Source organism: Lagopus leucura, unplaced genomic scaffold (assembly GCF_019238085.1).
Source record: "Lagopus leucura isolate 7727_CA_CO unplaced genomic scaffold, USGS_WTPT01 Super-Scaffold_100044, whole genome shotgun sequence".
NCBI classification, from domain to species: domain Eukaryota; kingdom Metazoa; phylum Chordata; class Aves; order Galliformes; family Phasianidae; genus Lagopus; species Lagopus leucura.
The window spans coordinates 1,158,978-1,180,973 of NW_024962291.1; the positions used below are offsets into that span (position 1 = coordinate 1,158,978).

General features: G+C 46.8%; 2 protein-coding genes across 4 annotated transcripts in view; one reads left to right on the forward strand and one right to left on the reverse strand.

The window, feature by feature from the left end:
* Positions 1-12,051: 12,051 nt before the first annotated feature.
* Positions 12,052-13,574, reverse strand: POLR2L (RNA polymerase II, I and III subunit L). The gene is made up of 2 exons (XM_042884689.1): positions 13,412-13,574; positions 12,052-12,260 (listed from the first exon to the last, which is right to left on the reverse strand). The coding sequence occupies exons 1-2, from the start codon at positions 13,504-13,506 to the stop codon at positions 12,152-12,154; spliced, it is 204 nt and encodes a 67-aa protein (XP_042740623.1). The 5' UTR covers positions 13,507-13,574; the 3' UTR covers positions 12,052-12,151.
* A 234-nt stretch (positions 13,575-13,808) lies between these two features.
* The window catches only part of TSPAN4 (tetraspanin 4), a 397,360-nt gene continuing 389,172 nt past the window's right edge, over positions 13,809-21,996 (forward strand). For 2 of the 3 annotated variants that reach the window (XM_042884548.1, XM_042884552.1), the window contains exon 1: positions 13,809-13,983. The gene's annotated coding sequence lies outside the window, so the exon portion shown is untranslated. Of the gene's footprint in view, positions 13,984-14,157; positions 14,262-21,996 lie in introns of those variants that run through there. The other variant, XM_042884549.1, reaches the window with a different exon arrangement.

Consider the following 21,996-nt stretch of genomic DNA (forward strand, 5'->3'; position numbering starts at 1 on the left):
GGGTAACGTGAAGCATGTGTGTTATGTGGGTTCCTCAGCAGTGGAAGCAGCATCCTGCCCTGCGGGAAGAGTGGGGCTGTGCTGTGCATTTCCCCTGCACAATGTGCTGTAGTCATTTCCCCCTTGCGTGACAGACGTGAAGAAGGCAGCAGGCCTGCCCTTTGTTATCCTTGCTGATATAAGGCTGAAATTTACTCATTACAAATGTGAAATATGCCTGTATTCAGCCAGATGGAGGTGCCTGCAGCTGATGGGCATGGCCACTCGGTGGCTCTCAGGATTCATAGCGCTGTTAATTTAGCTCCTGCAATCAGGTGGCTCTAATTCCAGCCACTTCAGAGAGCAGCAAAGCTGTGGTGACACCAAGCCTCGTGCCGTTGAGCCTTCATTCTCCAGGCCTCAGCCTTTTCACTGCCATCCCTGGCAGCCAAGCAAAGAACCACAGAATGTGCTCAGCCACTGAAAATAACATGGAAAGGTGAACATCGTGAGCACGTGAAGAGCCTCAGGAAGGGCTGCTGCAGCATTCTGCAAAGAGCAGTGCTCTTTCAGCAGAAGGCTGTGGGTCACAGACCTTGACCCCTGTTCTCATGTCTCATCCTGTGCTCCCCTGTGTCACCAGGATTGCGGCGTGGATCGTGCCGCCCTGTCTCACTCCCAAAGGGAAATGAGCCCCCTTCAGCACAACTATTGTGGGATGACAACTGAAAAGGCTGTGGCGTGGTGTCTTTCATCAAGCAATTGCATAAAAGCCATTTCTTGCATTCTTTCTGAATTGGCTTCTGCAGTGTCTGTGAGAGGACTGCAGTCACGACTGTGCAGTGTCCCCACGGGCTGAGCAGCTGCAGGTCCTTGGGCGCTACCTCCTCCCGGGGCATCAGCACTGATTTCTTTCCCCCTGGACCTGGAGATTTGGGCTGCGCAGCTGTGCTGTGTTCCCCTGGGGTGCTGTGGGGGCCAGTATGCTTTGCTGGGAATAAACCAGAAAACAGATTGAACAACAGGCAGCTTCTGTAAGAGCCCAGACTGTGGCAGTCACCCTATTTCTGCACTGTTTCAAACAAGATGCTGACCCCAAGCCAGGTCATAGACCTGGGAGGATTTTTTGTTCTCAAAGTGCTGTTGGTGCCCTTTTCTTTGCTGTTTCTCAAGCCTGCCTTTGGCAGTGGTTGTAATTTCCTCATTTCCCTGTGGGGTTGAGCAAAGGTGCAGTGGGGGAAAGAGAGGAGCACAGGAAGATGGTAATGTCCTCCATCACTAGATGCGACAAATGTGCTGCACTTGGGAAATGACACAGGGACATAGCCTCTCCTTTCCTGCTGTGAAGTCTCCCCAGAAGGACAGACACTAAACCATGCTCCTTGCCAGGAGACTGCCCATTTGCTCCCCTTATTCCGTGCTTTTTCTCTACTTAGTAGCTCTCACAGCAGAATAAAATGATCCTAATGGGCATAGCCTTGCTTCAATTGCCCTTGATGCAAGATGGCCCTCATAGTCCTGAGTGCTCTTATGTCAATGGGTCTGAGCTTGCTGCTGTGCTACAAGCCCAGGTGCCTGCTCACAAGCAGCCTCCTTCCCCCAGTTATGGGACAACTGAAGACTGTAGTGGGGGCAGCTGTGAGCTCGCTGCTGGTGTTTCTGCATAGCATCTGGCCCTGCAGCCTCTTTAAATCCTCACGGTACATCTGTCCCCTTGTCTCAGCTGTACCCATGTGTGCACACCCCTGGGAGAAGCTGATGGCTGCTCTGCTCCTGTGGGATCTCTGCGCTGCTCCCTGTCACAGCACTGAGCAGAGACAAGCTGCCTCAAGCAGGACTGAATGCTGGCACCCACATACCGCATCAACAAAGCCTCCTCCTCCCTTGCAGTGAAGGAGAGGAGGCCCCAGATGTCCCTATTCCCACCCAAGCAGCCCTTTCTGTAGGATGTCAGGATGAAGGCTTGAGCCTCTTGCTTTTTTCTACGAGGGAAACTGAGGCAGTGTCCGAGCTCAAGCAGCAGAAAACACTTGGCAGCACACCACATTCCCAGCACATACTTCAGCTGTGATAAAGCACCCTCTTTCCTCCAAGAACTGCCTGGTTAATCCTCTTTTAACCTTCCCGAGCAGAATTTATTGCCTGGTTGTTTTTCTCACATCACTTTATGTGCTTTGATTACTCACTGCCCATCTGGGGCTGCAGTGCTGTACAGTAAGAAATGATTACCAGCCACTGGGCTAAGGGTTGGGGGCTGCCTCTGCTGGGAGAAGTGAATGACACTTGAGGGGTGGGCAGAAGGATGGGTGTTCCATGGCCCTGCAGTGATTCCCCAAGGGCTCGTGCAAGGCTGCAGCAAACCCCAGGTAAGCCCCAGGTGTCTGTGTCCTCTGTGTCCCTTGTGCCCACTGCTGGCTCCTCTCCCCACATCGTCCCTCTGCTTGCTGAGCGCTGCCAGGCATTATTTGATATTTAGCTAAATCAAATCTGGTCCCACTTAAACACCCAACTCTTTGAGACATCTCAGCCTAATTCTCAATTTATCCTTCTTTGTGCTTTCTGTCCTTGCAGGTCTGTCCCAATCCACAAATGTGATCAATATTTATAATTTATTTCCTTTTCCCTCTCTTACCTTCTCCCACTGCTCTCTTCCAGGACTTTAACAAAAGTTTTTAATAGCATTCAATTCAGGGCTGACCTGCTGTTTCCTTTGCTGATGGGCTCATGAATGATTCAGCTGTTTGGGCTCTATCTGGCAGCTGTGACAGAATTGTTGATAAAACCCCATTTCTGAGGTTTGGCCCGCTCTCCATGTTCAACAATGCAGAGCAGGGAGTGAGCCTTAAAAAACAGAATCACAAAGCTCCTTATGTATGAAATACAGTTTTCAACCAAAAAAACCCCAATGAAACAAACAAAAAAAACCCCACACAAATTGAACTGTATTTTACCATTCACTTGCTGTAGTTATTGGCACCAAATGGGGCTGTTGAAATGACAGACCAAGCACGTGGGCTCTCTGTGCCTCTTGTTTTTCCCCTTTGCACATGCAGAGTTGATCATATTTTCTCTTCCTTGTCCCCTTCTGTTGCAAACCTCTTTTTGCTGCCTGCACAAGCTGTGCCACGCTGCACAGCCCTGGTTCAGCAATAGACATCTTGCTCCAAAGCAGATATTACCCCGCAAAACTGCTGCGCTCCTAAAGCCATCAATGGGAGACTCAAATCCATGCCTAACTGCTGCCTCTGCTTTAGCATCAGCAATTTCTTCTAGTTTTGCTCCATTGCGTAAGCTGTAGCTTCACATAAAGTCAATCTTGCTACTTCAGCTAAGGTTTCTGGAACACGGGCACAAATAAATTCTGCTCTCCACGCACCGCTGGAGAAGCTGCTGTTGTTTCACTGCTGTAGGGTTCAGAGCCCTCCCTGGGTCCAAGAGCACCAGTGAGCTCCTGGGAAATCATAGGAACAAGGAAAGGGAGTTCAGGAGCTGGTCTGGAGGAAAAGGAGAGTTTAGGGTTTAGCTGGTCATCTTCCCAGGGATGGGGATGGCTCAGAATAGGGTCACTCTGCCAGCAGGACTGTGCTGCTTTTCTCAGGAAAGGAGCCTGGAAGCAGCCAAGTGTGCAACCCAGGAGCTCTGGGCTCTTCAGCTCACCTCAACTGCCTGCAATTAAGGCAATTATTAGAGATAGTTGAGCTAATGGCTTTTTCCAGCCTACATCCCTGCTCCTAGATAACCTTATGAGCCAAGTTCTGATCTCCCTTGTGGGATTCACAGGAGGCAAATGTTCAACCTCCTGTTTCCTGCAGCTAATTGCTCCCACCCCTTGCCCTGGTGCAAGTGGCAGAGATATCCCTAATTGCTCTTAATGAAACCGGTCAGTGGGTGAGAGTTATTTGAAGGCCAGAGCAGGCTCTCAGGGGGGCCTGGCATTCTGGGGATCCATGCTTGAGTTTGAGGGGGACACAGGATACGTGTGAAACAGGACAGGTTGAAGTGCTTCAGGGACTATTTGATGGTGACCTATAAGGATGAATGAAGAGAAATGGGCCACTGCCTGCGCTTAGAGGAGTCGGAGCTGCCTAGCTTTGCTGTGTCTCATCGCACAGCTAGAAAAGAGCAAACCTTTCTTTTCAGATGGCATTTGGGCAAAAATATAGATAGGAAAATGGATTTAGAAAGGGTAAGTGAAAAAAGCAAGCTATGTCCATTAATCAAACCCAAATGAATGTGTTGTGCACCCCCAGTTCCTCACCAGGCAGCTGAGAAGTCCTTAACTTTAAGCATTGCTCAACAAAACATCAGAGTGTTATCAACGTGATTCTCATCCTAAGTCCAAAGCATGGTTCACACCAGCCACTATGAAGAAAATAAGCCCTATTCCAGCCCGAGACTAGGATATCTGACTGAACCTGGGAGCAACAGGAGAGACATCTGCCAAAACCACCTCAGAGAGATGACTGAGCTGTAGGTGTCTTTAGGCACCCCAGATGCTGTTCTCGCTCTGATGAGAGCTCATTTTGTTTCTGCTTCTTTCATCTCTAATGTGCAGGTGGCAGAGGGCAGCCAGGGAGGGAGAACACAGAGGCCTCGTCTCCATGTCCTCTCCTGTGAGGGCTGGGATGTGTTGAGAAGCACCTCAAGTGATAACTCCACAGCTCCTGTACCCTGGGCTCCAGTGGCCCAAAATGATGGGTGGGAGCAGTCAAGCAGAAGCAGGTGGTGTTCAGGTGGCAGGAGAGCCAGCAGGGCCTGGAGGTGCCCATAGGGTTGGCAGTGCCCAACCAGCAGGGCTGGCTGTGGAGCTGGGGACCTTGAGCTCAGCTGCTTCCTGAAGCATCATTTCATGTTGCCTCTACCTCAACGTGACTTTAATACAACTTTTTAAAGTATGCATTTGTATCTAGTAAGCCCTTGAGTACAGCAGAGTCCCTTTTATATTGAAATTCAGGCTCCTCAATAACATTTTATTATGAGGCTTGCTATTTTTGGAATTGCTGTTACTCTGTTATGAGCAAGGCACCTAACATCCTTCGATATGAAATCATTAAGGGCACAGCAGAGTTCATTACAGGGGCATTTCTCCGGATTAAGAGCAAATCAATACCACACACTAATATCACAGCCTGGTACCTGGCTTTGGTTGCAAACAGCACACCCTGAGAGGAAGATGCTCTTCTTTTGGCCTCTTGTGCTCTTCTTCCAATATCTTATTTACTGTTTTCCCCCAGGCTGTTGTGATGGATTTATGAGCAGACAAAATCCAAAGGTTGTTTTTCTTTAAGCTACCTGAATATTGTAGCTTTTAAAGTAGGGAAGTGAGAAATAACCAGCTTAAGTTTGCAATCTCGCTGTACCCTTGCATGCAATATGACTTCCCCTTGGAAGTGAAGGCCTGCAGCTCTGTCTGGGTACGCTCAGCTTATTACTGTCAGGGTTCAGAATAAATTTCAGATGTTTCAAGTTGAGAAAATGTGGGGGTGGTGTGTTGGGAGGGAGGGTGAGGGTTGTTTATGAGAACCTCCAACAGAAGGAAGAGCTCTGCTTGTGAAAATCTGCCTCAGCTGAGGCCTGGATGGAGGTACAGGCTTCCAGGTGGAGGCTCCAGCTCTGCTTCTGACACCCCAAATTTGCCTCCTGGACCTGGCTGGCCGTTGCTCAGCCACTGGGAGCTGAGGGATAATTCCAGCTGCATTCAAAATGGGAACTTACCCATGTGTCACTGCTCCCAGCTCCTGCAGCACATGGCATTCGCTTTGTTCAGAAGCAGTGATGGAAGCTGTTGAGGCCAATGGCATTTGTTTCTCTTTATTTATTACAAGCAATTATTCATCAATAGAATTTAATTTTATTACCTTTTTTTTTTTTTTTTTTTTTTTTTTGCCTTTTGAAAAATGCTGTTCAATAGAGAAAGGCAGCCACTTGTCTAGGCTGCATTTAACACTGAGTGGGTCCAAAGCAGGGAGGTCCTTCAAGCTGCTTTTGTCAGTGAAATTAACAACAAAAAAATCAAGCTAGTGAAGTGTGGAGCTGGAGGCCATCTCTGTAATGATCTGAAGCACTCAACCCGTTAGAAGCTTAATGCTTTCATTTACAAGATCGTTCCTGGAGGAAGACCTCCTGGTCAAACTGCTATTGCTCCTTTAAAAAAATAAAGTTTGTAATTGCTTTGGCTGCACAGCTCGTTACTAGGAAAGGCCTACAGCTGAGTGCAGCACTCATCTTCTTGCTTTTGTTTTTAAACTTGCAGCCCAGGCATTAGGTATTCCATTGCTGTGTATAAGTTTATAAATTCAATTACAAAAGCTCTGAACTTCCACTTTCTTTGTAAACAGCAAGCTTGAGGGCTGTGCTGTATCACAAACCACGATTGTATCGATAAACAGTTGGGCAGAGCCCTGTTAGCTGGTCTGTAGCGGCCGATCAATACTTCCACGTGGTTGTCACTGCTCTGATTACCATTCATCGTGTTTTTCCATTAACTGGACTTTTTCTCCTTTTGCTCTCCCACTGCTGTCTAGGAAGGAGTGCGCCTTCACACGCAGCGCCGTAGGGAAGAAGGTTTAGTTAAACAGGCCAAAAAAGGGTGTGGGGGAGGAAGAATTTGGAGGTAGCTTTGACTAAATAGCTGGAGATAGTTGGACTTTCGGGGTTTAGCTGCGTTCTTGTACTTGCTGAATCACTGGGGACATTGATACTGCTGATCTTTGACCTGCCCACAGACAAGCAGAGCTTTGGAAAAAAATAATTTTATATATATATTTCATATATTCCATTCCTGCCCATTTCTGCTGATTCTGAAGGGCAGAATGGGTATCATCTCAGGCAGGGAAACCGAGTTGTATACTAGTGGCAGGCTTGAGTCACAGATGTATATATTCTTTCTAAGGCCTGTCTCTAAATAAACACTGTAAGGACATGAGCAGTGATGTTACACAGGGATGGGCAAAGGGGAGTCTGCTTATGTGATGAGCCCAGGTAGGCAAGCCAGTGGAATGGGATGGATCTGATGCACACCGTGGAGAAGGGATTCCCATTGTCCCTAGAGAGATGTCAGTAAGGATGGTGACATTTCACTTAATCTCCAAAGTAATTTGAAGCTTGTGGATAGCACTGTGGTCAACCAAGGGAGGCAGCAGTTTGAGAAAGGTCAGCTACAGATGGTGGGTGCTGAGCACAGCTGTACTGCTGTTTGACCTCAGTCCACAAAGACACGGATTCGTTCTGTGTTTTAAAGCAGTTCATTGCTTTGAATGCGCCAAATTACATGTGCTTTTAAAAGGAGAAGGTCTGATTTCTGGAGTGGGTATTGAGCATTTGTTCTTCCTATCTCTAAGATCAAACCTGTGCGGTGAGACATGGGTTAATTCAAAATCATTAGTACCTATGGAAAGTCTTCACCACAGCCTCTGGGGTTGTTGTTTTGAAGTCTGTTGTTAACTGCTAGTTTCTTGCATTCCCCAAAGTATTTGTGCTTTTAGCTTTTAGTCAGCTGCTCCATGCCTTTCTTTGATCGCTATTTATTCAGCTCCTGAAAGCAGAAAATTATGAGCCCTTTTTAATAAAACACTTGCTTCGTATTTGGGAGGGATAAATGAAAGACTTTTCTGCGTGAATTTTCTAACTTGGCTGTTACAAGACATGATGTTTGATACAGCCTGTGGAGAGCAGTTATACTGGGAAGGAAAATGTGGGGAAACTCAGGGGCTCTGTGTCCTCAGCTATATGTGACCTGTAGGTCAAACCAAGATGTAGGTCACCAAAACTTGTCACCAATAGTCTGAAAGACGTGGAGTAGAAATAAGAGTGAGGCTAGAATACTCATCGCTCTCTGCATGTCTTGGCTATATTTCTACAGAAGAGTGTTAGGAGAAATAGATGAGGGTTTGCTGCTCCCATGGAAATGTCATACTGTTTCCCAGCACTAGCCTGAAGCACAACCAATTGCCCTGCAGCTCTCCCCAGGTGGCCAGAGTTGCTGAAGCCAAGGATAACTTGTTAACTTTTGTATTTTTTCTATGGTCTTATATGCTTGAGGCACACGAGGCTGAGGTCTGCAGCACGGTCTGGAAGCTCTTTGAGCATCTAAGTCTTGGGCACCTCCAACAGCTCTCCTTAGCAGAACATAACAAAACAAATTAATCCTGGACTTTAGGTGGTCTAAGGCACCACATGCTATCAGACCATTTGAAATCCCATTGAAATTAATGAAAAGGCTCCCACAGACTTCAGTGGGCAACACATCAAACCATGTAGCGTGGCAAAGCCAACATGCCCTTAGTCTTTGGTTTCCAAATCTCTCCATTGTGCTGTTCCTGTTGAAGAATTAAAAATGCCTTCTTGCTGGTGAGCGAAGCTGAATAAGAACTGAAGCTGAAAACAAACCCACTATGTAAGCAATGATGCTAATATGTTGAAGTGGAAATCAAAACTGTGCTCATCATCTGGGCAGTGGGAGCCAGGTGGGAGCAGTGTTATTTTGGAGATGTCTCATCAGAGCAGTGGCAGGAGTAAGAAAATCTTGCCTAACTAAAGCTCAAATTGTGCTCAGAGAAGAGGCTGACTACAAGAGCCAGTTGCTTACTAGGTTCAGTGTTGAAGTTAGAAAATGCTTAGAATTGGGCTGCTCTTTTGGAAGCAAATAAACTGTGGTGGTTTCCTTCTCCCTTTCTGTGGAGACTGTTTTCTCCTGTAGAACTATTTGCTGGAAAAGAAGAAGCTTGTGGTTTAGGTCCTCATAGTTTGTTACCAATAAAACAGACTTGCAGCTACATGGCAAGTTAGGCATCTCTATGGAAACTTACAGCTACAGGGCTGTGCACTGACTGTAATGATGATTTTCAGATCTTTTATTTTTATTCACATAGAAGAAGCATATATGAGAATTCAGGCTTCAGCATCCAGTTCAGGACTGGGACTGGGGAAAGGGCATGAGAAGGACAAAACCCAGCATACCTCTCTCAGTATATCGCCTGGGCTTGGGCCCTCTGCAGTGGCCTCCACTCTTTTTGGAATAGAAAGCTTGAGACTTGTTGTGAAGTACTGACCTTCCTTTGGATTAACCCATAATGATGATTAAGTTTATCTTTTAATTTATTTTTTATTTTAAACTGCCATTTATAGAAATGCAAAGCTTTCCAAGCACACAGATAACGTAGTGCTGAGACTTTGGGTAGAAACAGGGAGTTGGACTCTATGAAGAGACTGACCTGTGCTTTGACCTCATCCCATATCATGTACTAATCAGGCACGACTTTGATTTTTATAGGACAGTGATGTAGAAGTGCCTGAGCCTCTCCTGTGCCCCAGAGAGGCAGATATCCAAGTGGTTGTGGTTCCTCCCTTCTGACTGTGCTTCTTTCTTTGCCAATACAAAGTGAACGTGATCCCTACAACAGTCTTTCACAACCAGGTTGAGAAATTTCTGAAATGCTTCATATATAAAACGAACAAGCAACTGCAGAGTAGCTGCTGCACATTTGGTACGCTTTCTCTCTCTGTTTTCCTTCTGCTCTTCATTCTGCTAAGGTCTCCTTTTTGGACTGATTCAGAGGAAGCCAAGATGATGATTTTTTTTTTTCTCTTGTGTCTGTGCATGTGTCTTTTTCATTAGCTTTAAAAAGTGTCATTGTGAGCATTTCTAATGGCTCTTCTCACAGAGCTGTGGCAGGTTAGGAAGCAGATGCAATACACTTCTGTTATTAACGGCTACAGAAACAAGCATGGAAGAAGTGACAGTGAAAAGGGAGTTACTTTCTTAGTTACTAAACAGCAAAGGTGAAAGCTGAGATTTATAGAAATCCAATGAAAAATTCACAGAGTATTATTAAAAAAAAAATCTACTTCTGCTCCCGACCAACTCAATGACAAAACTCCTGAGAAAACCTTTAATGCAGACATGATGAAGCAGTTGCTCAGCCACATTGCAGAAATGGCTTTTTGGCCAATGCTGCACTTAGAAAAGGAGCGATGCAGACAGGTTGTTGTTTGCTGCTGGGAGTGATACTAATGCTGGCTCTGACTTAGTCCTGCTACTTGCTCTTATTTGCTGCTCCTTGTGTAAAAGCTGGTTGGTGCAGTGCTATCAGAGTGGGTGTTGTTGGCATCCCAGCACTACTGTCTGAGAAACAGTAGTAAGAGCAACCAAGCTGCTTTTTCCTCAGAAACTCTGAATGAAGCCTGCTTTGTTTTTGCAAACTGCTTCTTCATTATAACGTTTAAGAGCCACAGCTTTTCTTATCAAGTAACTTAATCTTGTGCTGGTATCTGCTTTGGGAAGAATCTTGTTATTCTGAAGCAGAAAACTAGATTAGAAAATTGTTTTTAGAGCGAGAAACGAAGTACTGTTGGCTCTCTAATCCCATCCTTTGGCACTGATGCACGGCTGCCTCAGCTGAAGGCAGCAGTCTGAGCTGCTGTGCTGTCTCAGTACCATTCTGTGGACAAATGCAGGTAAGTTGATGCTGGCATTTGGAGCTTTCTGTGAGCAAGTTAACACGTATCTCCATGTAACGCTCCACTGTAAGGTGGAAAAGTCCTACAGGAGTTCAGCTGGGAAAGGTCATCTTATATTTCATAGAGTCCCTTTTAAAAAACAGCCTGAAAGAGAAGTGGGTTGTTTTTTTGTCAGTGCATTTTGCTAGATAACATGGCAGTCACGCCGAACAAAAGCTATCCAATAAAGTGAAACAAATACTACAATTGTTAAATTCTCTTTGCATTAGGCTAAAGCTTGTGGTTTTAGTGTCTTTGCAGAAGAGCTGCTGAATATGAGAAAACTTACCCACTATCCCATTGTAATAAATTGAAAAGTAAGTTCAAGTGTAAAGATTGGTGGGGTAATAGCTATAGCCAAAGGCAAACTGTCCTGTAAGTGTTCTTTTTGAGACAGTCTGTTTTTAAGGTTTGTGCATAGAAGTCTGACCCAGTAAGCACACTGAATAGCATCAGTGGAAAGGCGGGTTTTTAGAGCCAGCTTCTTTATAGTTCTTAAACTAAAGAAAACAATCCAGACACCTTTTACCCAGCACCTAAATTTGACCACTGAGATTTTAACTGAACCCAGACAACAGCAGGCTGCAAGTTAAAGAATTATCATCTCTCTCAGCCGGTTTTCTACAAGGCTGCATAACTATGATTTGTCCTGTATTTGCATTCAGGCTGATACTGCATTTAAATGGAATCCTGAATGTGCACAGATGTAAAAGTGGCCTCCTGCACTTTGTGGCAAGATAAGCTCATGTGTGTGTAGACACTACTGAGAATAATGCTTTTTCTAGATGTCAGGCAGTAATACGGGATGTGGTCCAGCCTTTGGCTGACAGTGCAATAAAAAGCTGAGGAAAAGGGCAGGGTCAGTGGCTGTCTTGCAGCAGGACCCCTTCCACTAGGAAAGCACAGGGCCAGGCAGCTCCACACTGCATGTATAGTCCTACGTGAAGCCAATGAAATGACTGACAAGCAGGAAGCTTGCATGCATACCAGCTACAAAGCAGTGCAGGTGTTTGGCAAGACTTTGATCCCGTTCACAGTAACATGCGTAAATTCTCACATCCATTGCCTTCAGTGGGAATGCTCAGCCATATTTTACCTAAGTGAAGAGCACTGCTCCACCTGATTTACTGTTTTCTGTGATACAACTGTCAGTGTTTTGTTAAAAATCGGAGTATAGACTATAGGCTGACTTCAGCTGCAGTGAAAAAATGAGCTCCCTAGCTCTGCAAGCTACTAAGAGTAATGCCTTATTCTTATCAAACAAACATCCCCTGTGCTGTTGCTGGAACACAGAACTCTGGTCTGTTTCTAACCCCCCTTGACTGCCTAGCATCAAGCACTGTATTTTTAATTTAATGGTATTTCTAACCTCAAAACAACCAGTGCAAGGAAATGGCGAGATGAAAGCATATGCTTAACTCGATCCAGCAACTACAGGAAGGCTACAGGCAGAGGCTTCCTCTAGTTCAACATTTTATGTATACAAATGATTATATTTCATAAAACACACATTTATTTTTGCTGGCAGAAGCATCTAAAAGTTCACAAAAAGAAATCAAAAACAACCTCTGTGAATTAAAAGAGAAGGGTTTACATTTTTAATCTCTAATTCTGAAGTGGACTTCATCCTTCATTTATTTCCTTGAAAGAACTTGGTGGCTGGGGTGGTAGACTCTCATTTCTCCAGAGGTGCATAATTCAGAAGCTTCTCAATCAGATCCACGTGGGCTAGGAGCATCCTGCGGCAGCAGTATCTCTTCAAACCAAGGGCATCCAGGGCATCTCTATTAATAAGAACAAGAACAACATTAAAAAAAAAGAAAAAAAATGAGTCAGAACCACTTGTAAGTGTTCCTAAGCAACACACTGATTACTCTGAGCTTAGTCATAAAGAAAAACTTGTTTGCAGTTTAAATCAAGACATTTAGCATGTGCTGTTAATGTTCTCTTCCATTTACTGCAGCAGGCATGGTGTTTGCCTGTTCTCTGGCCAGCAGATGCACATGATCTTCTGCTAAAGATGGAATCTAGCCAACCAAACTACCAGAACTTTCAGAAGTCTGGAGAATTCCCACACGGAGATGGAACCATAACAGACCAGATCTGAAGCACTCTGTCTTCTGAACCAGCCCACTCACAGAATCACAGAATGGCCTGGGTCCATGATCCTGAGGAAGGGACCTCAAGGATCACGAATCCCAACCCCCTGCCACAGGCAGGGCCACCAACCTCCCCATTTAATACCAGACCAGGCTGCCCAGCGCCCCATCCAACCTGGCCTTGAACACCTCCAGGGATGGGGCATCCACAACCTCTCTGGGCAGCCTGTTCCAGCACCTCACCACTCCTGACATCCAACCTAAATCTTCCCTCCCTCAGCTTAAAACCATTTCTCCTTGTCCTGCTGTTATCTACCCTTTCAAAGTCACGAGATCATGGCACTACAGGGTTAAGTGAGATCCAAAAGTATTTTGGCTTTGGAAACAAATTTCTGCTCTTCACAGATAGGAGAAAACTTGGAAATATGGCGCAGTTGTAAGCCCAATCATTTAATTACAGTAATTTAGTTTTGTTCCCACAAGCGCCTCTTGGAAGACCAGTCTGGAGAAAAGAGCAGATCTGGTTACAATCCTGAGCATTCAGGTGGTGTAAGAGGACCATAGCTTGAAGTCATTTCCCCTGCTGTTAAGATCCTGGCCAGCCCTTCCTGGCCTGAGCTGGCTACGACACCCTACAGGTGTATGGCAAAGCGAGCCCTTCGTGAGTCAACCGAGATCACGAGTCCTCAATGGACACCGATCCACAACTTCCAGAAGCCTGTCGTTCTCCTGGCAGACGCTTCTCTGAAGTACCGACGAACGACAGGCAGCCTCCGGACGTACGGGAACGGCACAATCTCATCCGAAGCGGCAGAAGGCGCAGAAATAACACCCACCCTTCCGTATACTCCGCCTGCAGGAGGCCGAGATAAGCTTCCCACTTGTTTCCGACGATTTTGCCGCACGTGAAGCACCTGACCGGGATGATCATGTTTACCGGGCCCGCAGCTCGCCGAGCGCAGCCCCACGCGCCGGCTCCTCCGCACCCCGCGACACCGCCCGGCCGCTCCCATTGCGGCGGCGCGCGGTGGGGGGAGACGGGCGGTGCGCGCCGGGTGGACTCCTCGGGGCGGGCGGGGAGGAGCGCTCGCGCTCCCCCTTTCCCCGCGCGGGGCGGCGGATGGTAGCGGCCGCCCTACGGCGCCCCGCGCGGCTCAAGAGTGTGCGCGAGCGGGGCGGGCTCGTGATCGCGTTTCGCGTGCGCGGCGCGTGGCGGCAGCCGGGGCGGCGGAGCGCAGAGCGGCTGCACCGGCAGCTCCGGCGGGGCGGGCTGAGGCGAAGAGGCGCCGTGCCCTTCCCTCCTTCCTTTCCATCCCTCCCTCCCTTCCTTCCTTCCGCGCGCTCACTTGTTGCTCTGCGACCGGACTCGTGCAGCGGTGACGGCACTTCTTCTCGCGTCCTGCCCGAGGTACCGCAGCTGCGCGGGGTGGAAGCGCAACTGGTGGCCGCAGCCCGGCGCCAGCCAGCGGGGGACGGCAGCGTTGCGGGACGGGGTGGCCCGCTCCCTTCTCTTGGCGGAGCGAGGAGCGGTAGCGCGAGGCGCGGTCCGTCTCGCGGCTTTTCGGGCTGTTTGTTCGCTCCCCTCAGGCGGGGGAAGGCGCGGAGCGGCAGCGGCAGTCTGCGCTCCTTTGGAGGAAGAGGGGCTGCGGAACGCCGCTGGGGTTAGCAGTCCTGCAGCGGCGGCAGGTTTGTTGGGAGTTCCCGAACTCCGGGGCTGGGGGGCTCGGCGCTGCTCTGTTCAGCGTCCTTCGGTCTCCGCGAGCCGCGCGCAGCGAAAGCAAACAGCAGCGGAGCCGCGGGGCGCACGCCGTCCTTGAGGCGCTCTCCCGCTCGGGGCGCGGCGCAGCCCGAGGGAGCGGAGCCTTTCCCCGCTCCCCGAGCGCGGCCGTGGCCGAGGCGGCTTTACTGCCGAGGGAAGTTGGGTAGCAGCGAGCGATGCGTCTTAAAACTGCGTGCGTTCCTCTCGTCTGAGCGCTATGCGTGCCTGGCTGTGCGCTGCGATGCTTGTAAGTTCAGGGAGGCATGCCGCCGTTGCGGAGAGCCTGGGTTGAAGCATCGCCCAGAGCGCCGTCGGTCGTTATTGCTCACGGCGTGCCGGTTGTCCTCGGGCAGAGCAGCAATGCACCCAAAGTGCTGCGTTTTCCTGCCGGAGTGTCTGCGAGTTGATACGGCGCGCAGCACAGAGCCATTACTGTCAGGCGTATAAATTATGGTGTCTTAATGCACAGCTTATGTTAATGCGCCTTTCCTGCCTCTTTTTCGAACCGCTGGGTTACTGACCCTCCGCGGAGACCTAACTTGAACTGCAGAAGAGCAAATAGTTTCCTTTTAACCAGCAAGGTTGTTTGAAGGCGGTTTTGCAAATGTTTGCTAATGAAAAGACAGCAATTTTTGCAGCCCCGGGTGCAATTACACTCAGCTGTGCACAGAGCAACATGGCTTGGCTTGGAGGGTGGAGAAACCTCCTGCAGATTGTTATCGTTATATCGTTATTGTTGTTTCAGGCCAGTGGGAGCCAAACTGTCTTTTCTTTTTCTCCTTTGATTTCTTTTTTTTTTTTTTTTTTTTTTTTTTTTTTTGGAAGTTGAGAATTTGGAGACCGTGCTTTGATGTGTTTTCAGCACCAAGGCTCCAAAGCAATTTTCTTGTTGAACTGTGCCGTGAAAGGCATTTGTATTTGGAGACAGAAGTTTGCTGATGGGGAGGAGAAAGAGGGGTTATCATTGATGTAGGTTGGATTCTTACAGCTGCCTGGAGGAAGTGCTCTTGTTTAGCTCTTAAAAACGAAAGTGGATTTTAACTTTCCCACCCAGTTCTCACAGCAACTTTGCATCTCTCTTGAAGGAAACTTTCCTCTGCTGTTTTCACAGTGTTTGAATTTGCCTTTTCTGGACATCCTGCATTGATTGGTGATGATCTTAGTAATCTAATAGCTCTTCTATGGCTGCATCTTGTTTGGTTGTAGAAAATATTTTTGATCTGTGACCTGGCGAGATCACTGCACACTGAGAAATTCTCTGCTCAACTTTGTGTATGCTCTGCTCAACCTGACCGCTTGCCAAACCACAGAAGTCTGCTGGGGGCAGGGGAGATGTATGCATGTGACTGTTACTACTCCCAAGCAGTGTTTTAGGGGCTGTAGATCACCCCAGCTAGGTTGCTTGTTTCTGCTCCTTTGTCAGGAGTGAGTTTCAATCATTGCTGTGCTACCTTCAAGTCTTTTTTTTTTTCTTCTTCAGGTGAGCTGGGTACTGCTGCCAGCTGTTGCAATTGGGTACTTAGTCAAGTTAAGACTCTAAGCATCCTTCTGAAGAGGGATATAAACTGGAAGAATTGCAGGCTTAGGTCTCCTTCTGAAGAAGGAAAGGAATTGCAGCAGTTGGTAAATCCTGCACAGGTCTCTTACAGTGTTTGTAAGTTCTCATTCCATTCTTGATCTCCCGCTGCTCAGAGCAAGCAGCAATCCTCAGAGCTCTGCTTCTTTGGGCTTTCAGTAGTCAGGGAGCCCGTAGGGGCGTTTCTCAACTGTAGAAGAAGAGGCTTCCTACGACTGATTGAGTTGAAATACTTGGAGAAGTGTAGGCTGGCTTTCTGATGTGCTTCTGGAACAGCTTCTGCCATGTGAGGCTTTGTTGTGGGGCGGTGCAAATATATCCTGCTTCTTGGTTAATGCAGTACAGACCTTCTTCCTGTGATGTGAAAACCTTTGAAAGCCACTAGTGTTCAGTCCCACCATCGATGTTGGGTTGAGGCCCAGTATTAGCTTTCCTTTGTTTCTTTGGTGAGCTCCAAGATGTAAAACGCATCTGAGCACAATTGTTCTGCAGCGCTCCTAGCAGTGAGTACTGAAAATCTAAGCTTGTGACTAAGCAGTGCATCCTTCTTCCTTTTCTCCCATCCGCAAAATGTAAGAGGAAAATATTACTGCTTGTTTATAAAAAGCAAACAACAGAAAAAATCCCCATCAAAGCAGCCAAGTGCCCTGAGTGACTGAACTCATCTTAAAATATTCCTATGGTTCGAGTGGCCGCATGACTTCCTGCGGCTCATGTTGGCAGATCGTGTCTTTCCTGACCTTGTTGCTGTGGTTGGGGCTGTAGGTGGAAGTCGTGGGATCTCCACATTTGTGTTGGTATCGTGAGAAACTGTTGGCTGGTAGCTGAGATTGTTGTTGTGTTTTGCGGGTTGCTTTTGGTCAGGTTTAGGTGTGTGTTCTCTCTGGTCTGGAGCCTCCACTGCTTTTCACCCATGATCTGCATACGTATACATGATCTCAGAACTGAAGCCTTGAGTCTTCAGTGGTCTGATTTGCCAGCTGTAATTGTGTTCCAGGACAAGGAATTCCTTAAATCATAGACTTCTTAGAAGAAACTTTCACTGACAGTGTTTTTATACTGTTGGTCTTAACTTGCAGCTTTCTGGATATCTGTAGCTGCCGTTGGCTTTGTAGGAGTTAAAAGCTGCGTTTCCTGTCTCTTCCTGAGGTCACTTAGAGAAAGAATGTTCAGCTTTCCCTCCATGTCTGCCTAGACCAGCATTGCGTGTGTGACTGCAGAAGTTGTTGGTATCGCATCCAGTGTTGTGCAGCTCAGATCTCAGTGAACTAAAGAGGAAGAACTTGCCTGAATGATTAAGTCGGGTATTCTTTAATCAGGAGCTGAAATGTGACGTGGAAAACTTAACAGCTAAATACTGAACAGCAGAGAGCCAAGGGGAGAGGGGATATTTAAAAGGCAGGGTGAAACTTGGCTTAGCTGGTGTTTTCTCAAGCACGTTCTCTGCTCCAAATCTATCACATCCAGATTTACTGTTGAGCTTTCTCTAGTCCTGGTTCACTACCCAGAATTATCATTCATCCTGTTGCACAAAGAAAAGTGGCTCCCTCTGGGGTGAGCCACTGTGACTTTGAAAGGACTTCCCTTCTCTCCCGCTAAAGCTTCCAGCTCCAAGGAGCAAAGACAAATCAAGCTCCAGCTTGGTTTTTCCTCTGGATTTTTGAGTAGGTGGCTCTGTGTCCCACTGCACCCTTTGTCCTTCTGCCACTGCCTTGGTTGGATGTCTCTATAAGTGCTGGTGGGGAGGTGGAGGAGCCAAGCAGGAGAGGCAGGGCTGATGGAAGGAGAAAAGCCTTGCAGGCTCTGGTGAGCTTTGTGTTGTTTAGTTGCCCCGTATGGTGTTTAAAAGCTGCTCAGGGCCCTGGATTTACTGAAACAAATACAGAAGCTGCTAAGAGGGAATGAAGAGAAGCATCTCTAAGCTGGGGATGTGACTTGGGCTTCACAGTAATACCAGACAAGCCTGATGCTGCTGATTTCATTAAAAACAACATTCGGGGACTCAAAGAACAGTTTAATACTTACTATATATATATTTTTAAACATGCTGACCTTATCTGGTAAGCCTGTAATATTTGTTGCAATGAAGAGCAGCTGGTGCATAAATACATATATAATATCAGTTGCCAACTCGGAAAGCTGTGCTGAGCCCGTGACTTGTTTGAAGTAGGGTTGCTATTAAAAGGCAGGTGGCAGGATGTTTATTTTACACCTTGTTAATTGCCTGTTTTTCCTACTGTAATTGGCTTCCTAATGGGGGCAGAACGCACTCGGTTTTGCACACAAAGCTTCATTAGTGACAACCGATGGAAAGGATTTGGAAGGTGGGATTTGTATGAAATGTATATATTGAGTAACAGATGTCTCTGCTAAATAAAGTGTATGAGGAAGTCCCATAGATGCATCCAAAAATGCAAATGCTTTTCCATAAGCGATTTAAGGTGTCCTTGTGTTAGATATGAAGCTTGCTGCCTGTTACTTGAGAAGGGGGTGGAGGCTTTAGCTAGTTAGTTTTGTAGGACAGAGATTGTTCTGCTTCACTGGACAGGAGTTAGGATGCTGGGATGGTGCCTCGTGCCTGGGACTCTGACAGCACATGTGGATTTGTGAAGGTATCTGTAGTGATCTTCATAGCTCCTGCTAACCAAATGGGAGGATGTGGTTAGCTGTGGTGGTGCTTAGTAGCTCTCTGAGACTTTTAGAGCCTCCTTTTCTGCTTGTGTGTGTTAGTGCTATATCGGGTGTGTTGTTTGCACTGGGACCTTGGAGGCAGTGAATAGTCATGGAGGAGATGCATGGCTGGAGCATCTGCATTTCCAGAGTAATCCTGCTTGTGTCTGAAAGTGAGGGCTAAGGTGTTCTGGCTGAGGAACTGCACAAAGATGGTTCTTGTTTTAATGATGACTTGAAGACAAACAAAAAAAACTAGTTTAGGGCTGGTTTTATCTGTCACATTTGTTCTCAGCAAGGTCACATCATGGCAAAAGTGTAACGCTTTCCAGGCTTGGATTGATATATTTTATAAGAAAATGCCTTTATTAGATGAATCTATCACAGCCTAATTGACTGCATCTTGTTGTGGGGAGGTAATATCCTGAGGCAGCATTCTAATCAGAAAGATCACAGGAGCTGCCCATCAGCTCTGCTCTTCCATGTAAGCGTCCTCAGATGACAAAATAATCCCCTTCCTTGGGATAATATTTTTCATTTCTGCAGAATCTTTTCTTCCAGAGTAAAGGGTGGACTGTGAAGCTGATGTGAGGCCAGAGCGTGTCGAGCATTAATGTTTGAAGGGAGGAGCTCTGGGGTATTGTTCTTGCATGGGGAAAGCAATATGTACGTTCCTGTTGAGCTCACGGGTGTCCTTTTCTTTGATGTACTTCCTTCCTGTCTTTGGCTGGGATGTCCTTTCTTCAGGTGTAGAATCGCGTTCTTTCCCATCAATACTTTATTTAAAGAGACTGCAGCAAAAAGTCCTTTTTTAGTAGGTTACCCTGGCATCCCTGAACTCTAATGAAAAGGACCGCGGAAGCTTCTAACTTACTTTTGAGGTCTAATCACTGAGGCTCTCAAAAGTGATGATGTCTGTGTTGGAACAAAGAATAGAAGAGCGGGTTCTGCTGAGGGCAGTCTTTTGGGTATGCTTATGTTAGTATATAATCTTGCTGCTTGGGTTGTCCCCTCCGTTGGTCTTCAAGCCAGTCTCTTGCAAGCCTGGTGGGAGTGGGAGTCAATGATGGCCATGAGTCAGAGCAAGGATCTGTCTTTCCAAGTACCTTGTCTTGCTGCATTACTGCTACACTCTTGCCTTAAGCTTGTGTTTTATGGAAGTTTGTAGTGTAGTCTTTTTTCAGAACTGAGTATAGAAGGCAAGACAGCTCTCATTAAAACCGCTGAGCTGAGGCTTGGCACCTCAGCCTGCTTTGGCTGGGTTCAGGTGCTGTAGGCGAGCTGGTTGCCCTGAAGCAGCTCCAAAGTTGCCCCTACTATGAACTGCGTTGTGGTGAAAGAACCTCTCCAAAAATTCCCACTGATGGAGCCCAAATCCTTCCAGCCTGCAGGGCTTTCAGTGTGGATGTGGGGAGGATGGTGGGGTCAGTGCAGAGAACACAAGGTTAGCACTCAGGTGAGCGGGCTGCTGTGCACCTATCATGATGCTATCCGCAGGGAATGTTCTGTTGCTTTGTTTATTAAACTGCTGTTTTTAAAATTAAAAACAGCCAACTGTTTCATAAAATATTAAAAAGCACCGCTTTCGTCTCCCTCATCAGATTAACTATGTCAGTTTGTGTGTCCTCAGGGTGATGAAGCTGATCAGATTGGTGATTCTGGCAACTTAAGGATGCGTTAAAGTGACACGCTTCATCTCACAAGGGATGCTGAAACTATCGTGCTGCAGAACTGGGAACCGTAGGGGTCCTGCACTTTAACTGCGGATTCTCAAATGAAATCTTGCAGAAGCAATACAGTTTGCTGTGCGTTTCTTTTTGTTAGGGTAATATATATTTATATATATATATTTTTTTTTGGTGAGACAAGATAAGGTAATGTGGTAGAAGCATACGCTGTGACTGCACTGCAGGAAGGAAAGAAATTACTGCGTATTCAGTATGAAAGGCCAAAGACTGTTATATTCCAGTTAGTGAAGGGGGAAAAGCTAGTGAAGGAGGGTGTAGCTACTTCAGGACTAGAGGGATTAGGGAAGCCTTCAGCTTGCTGCAGTGATGCCCTGAGGCCTGTGTGCTGCCCAGGCAGCATGTTGGAGCTGGGACTGAGCTGTGCACAGGTAGCTTTTCATAGAGCTTTGCATTCAGTCTTGTTTGCATCTTGCAGCTCTAACTCTTCTCAGCGTGTGCGTAGTACTTTTGTATACTGCAACACACCAGGGTGACAAACAGTCACAAAACTTCAGTACAAACTAGATGCAAGACCAACCTGATTTCTGAATGTCTTGGTAGTCTGAAAGGTGTGTTGCCTCTTTAAAACTAGTATGTAATAGCACATGTGACTCTGTGCGCAGCTCAATTGCATACATGGACACCCAGGGGTCTGTTCTGAAGGGCAGCAGTCCCTTTGTCTGATCTGATATGCCGCTGTGCTTTTGGTGGTGTGAGAGAGCAATGAAGTAAAGCCTTCAATCATATGACCTGATCAGAAAGGGTTGTCTGTAGAGATTGATAAGTCTTCTCAGAACAATAGGCAGTCTGAGCCCTCTTCAGGGACTGATGTTTTTGGTGGGGCTTTGTGTTCATCTTTGGCCTAAGTGAGGGAACGCTGAGATCAAGGTTGTGGTTTGTTTGCAGCTTGCCTTCAAATCCCTGCCTAATCTAAAATTGTACTTGTGTTCATCTCTCTGTTCTCTCTAGATTGAAAAGAAGCAAATCCGTAAAGCTATCTGGAGAACAGTTTGCCCGTCTCCTTTAGGATGTTCTGAGTATTTTGAGGACAGGTGCTCCTTTGCTCTCTGCCCTCCCAAATTATTTTGATTCCTTAAATTTACTCTCTCCAAAGTAGATGTAAAAATGTGAACACAAAGACATCTTTCATTCTTATGTGTCCCTGACCTGGTGAGCGTTAGGCTGAGTGAATGAACGCATGTTCTCTTCCCCGAGAGCATCTTCCTGCCCAGCCTTGTCCTGCAGGCTGCTAATATGACCTTGTGGAGCTGCTGCTCTTGTTCACCTCATTTATGACATTTGCTGTCCTCATTAAGAAGATGAGAAGCTTAATATTCAGAAAATACTGTGAAAAAAAGAACTTATTTTCTTGTTTGTTTGTATTGAAAGAGACCTCTGACAATGAACTTGTGTGATTCCACATGGCTCTGTAATAACTGAATTGTGCAGTGGTTTGGTGTGGCTGAGCACTGGCTGTGTGCAGTGCTACACAAAGGATTGCACTTGTCTGCATCTGAGTCAGAGGTATATCTGAATGTATTTGCATTGGTGCAAAGAAGGTGGATTTTTCTGCTTCTCTGTTATTTCCCCGGTGTGTGGGGTCAGTTTAAGAAGATTGAGCATCCCCACTTTCAAATGCACATTGAACAAACATGCTTTCTCTTCTATCCTGTTCTGCTTTTGAATCTG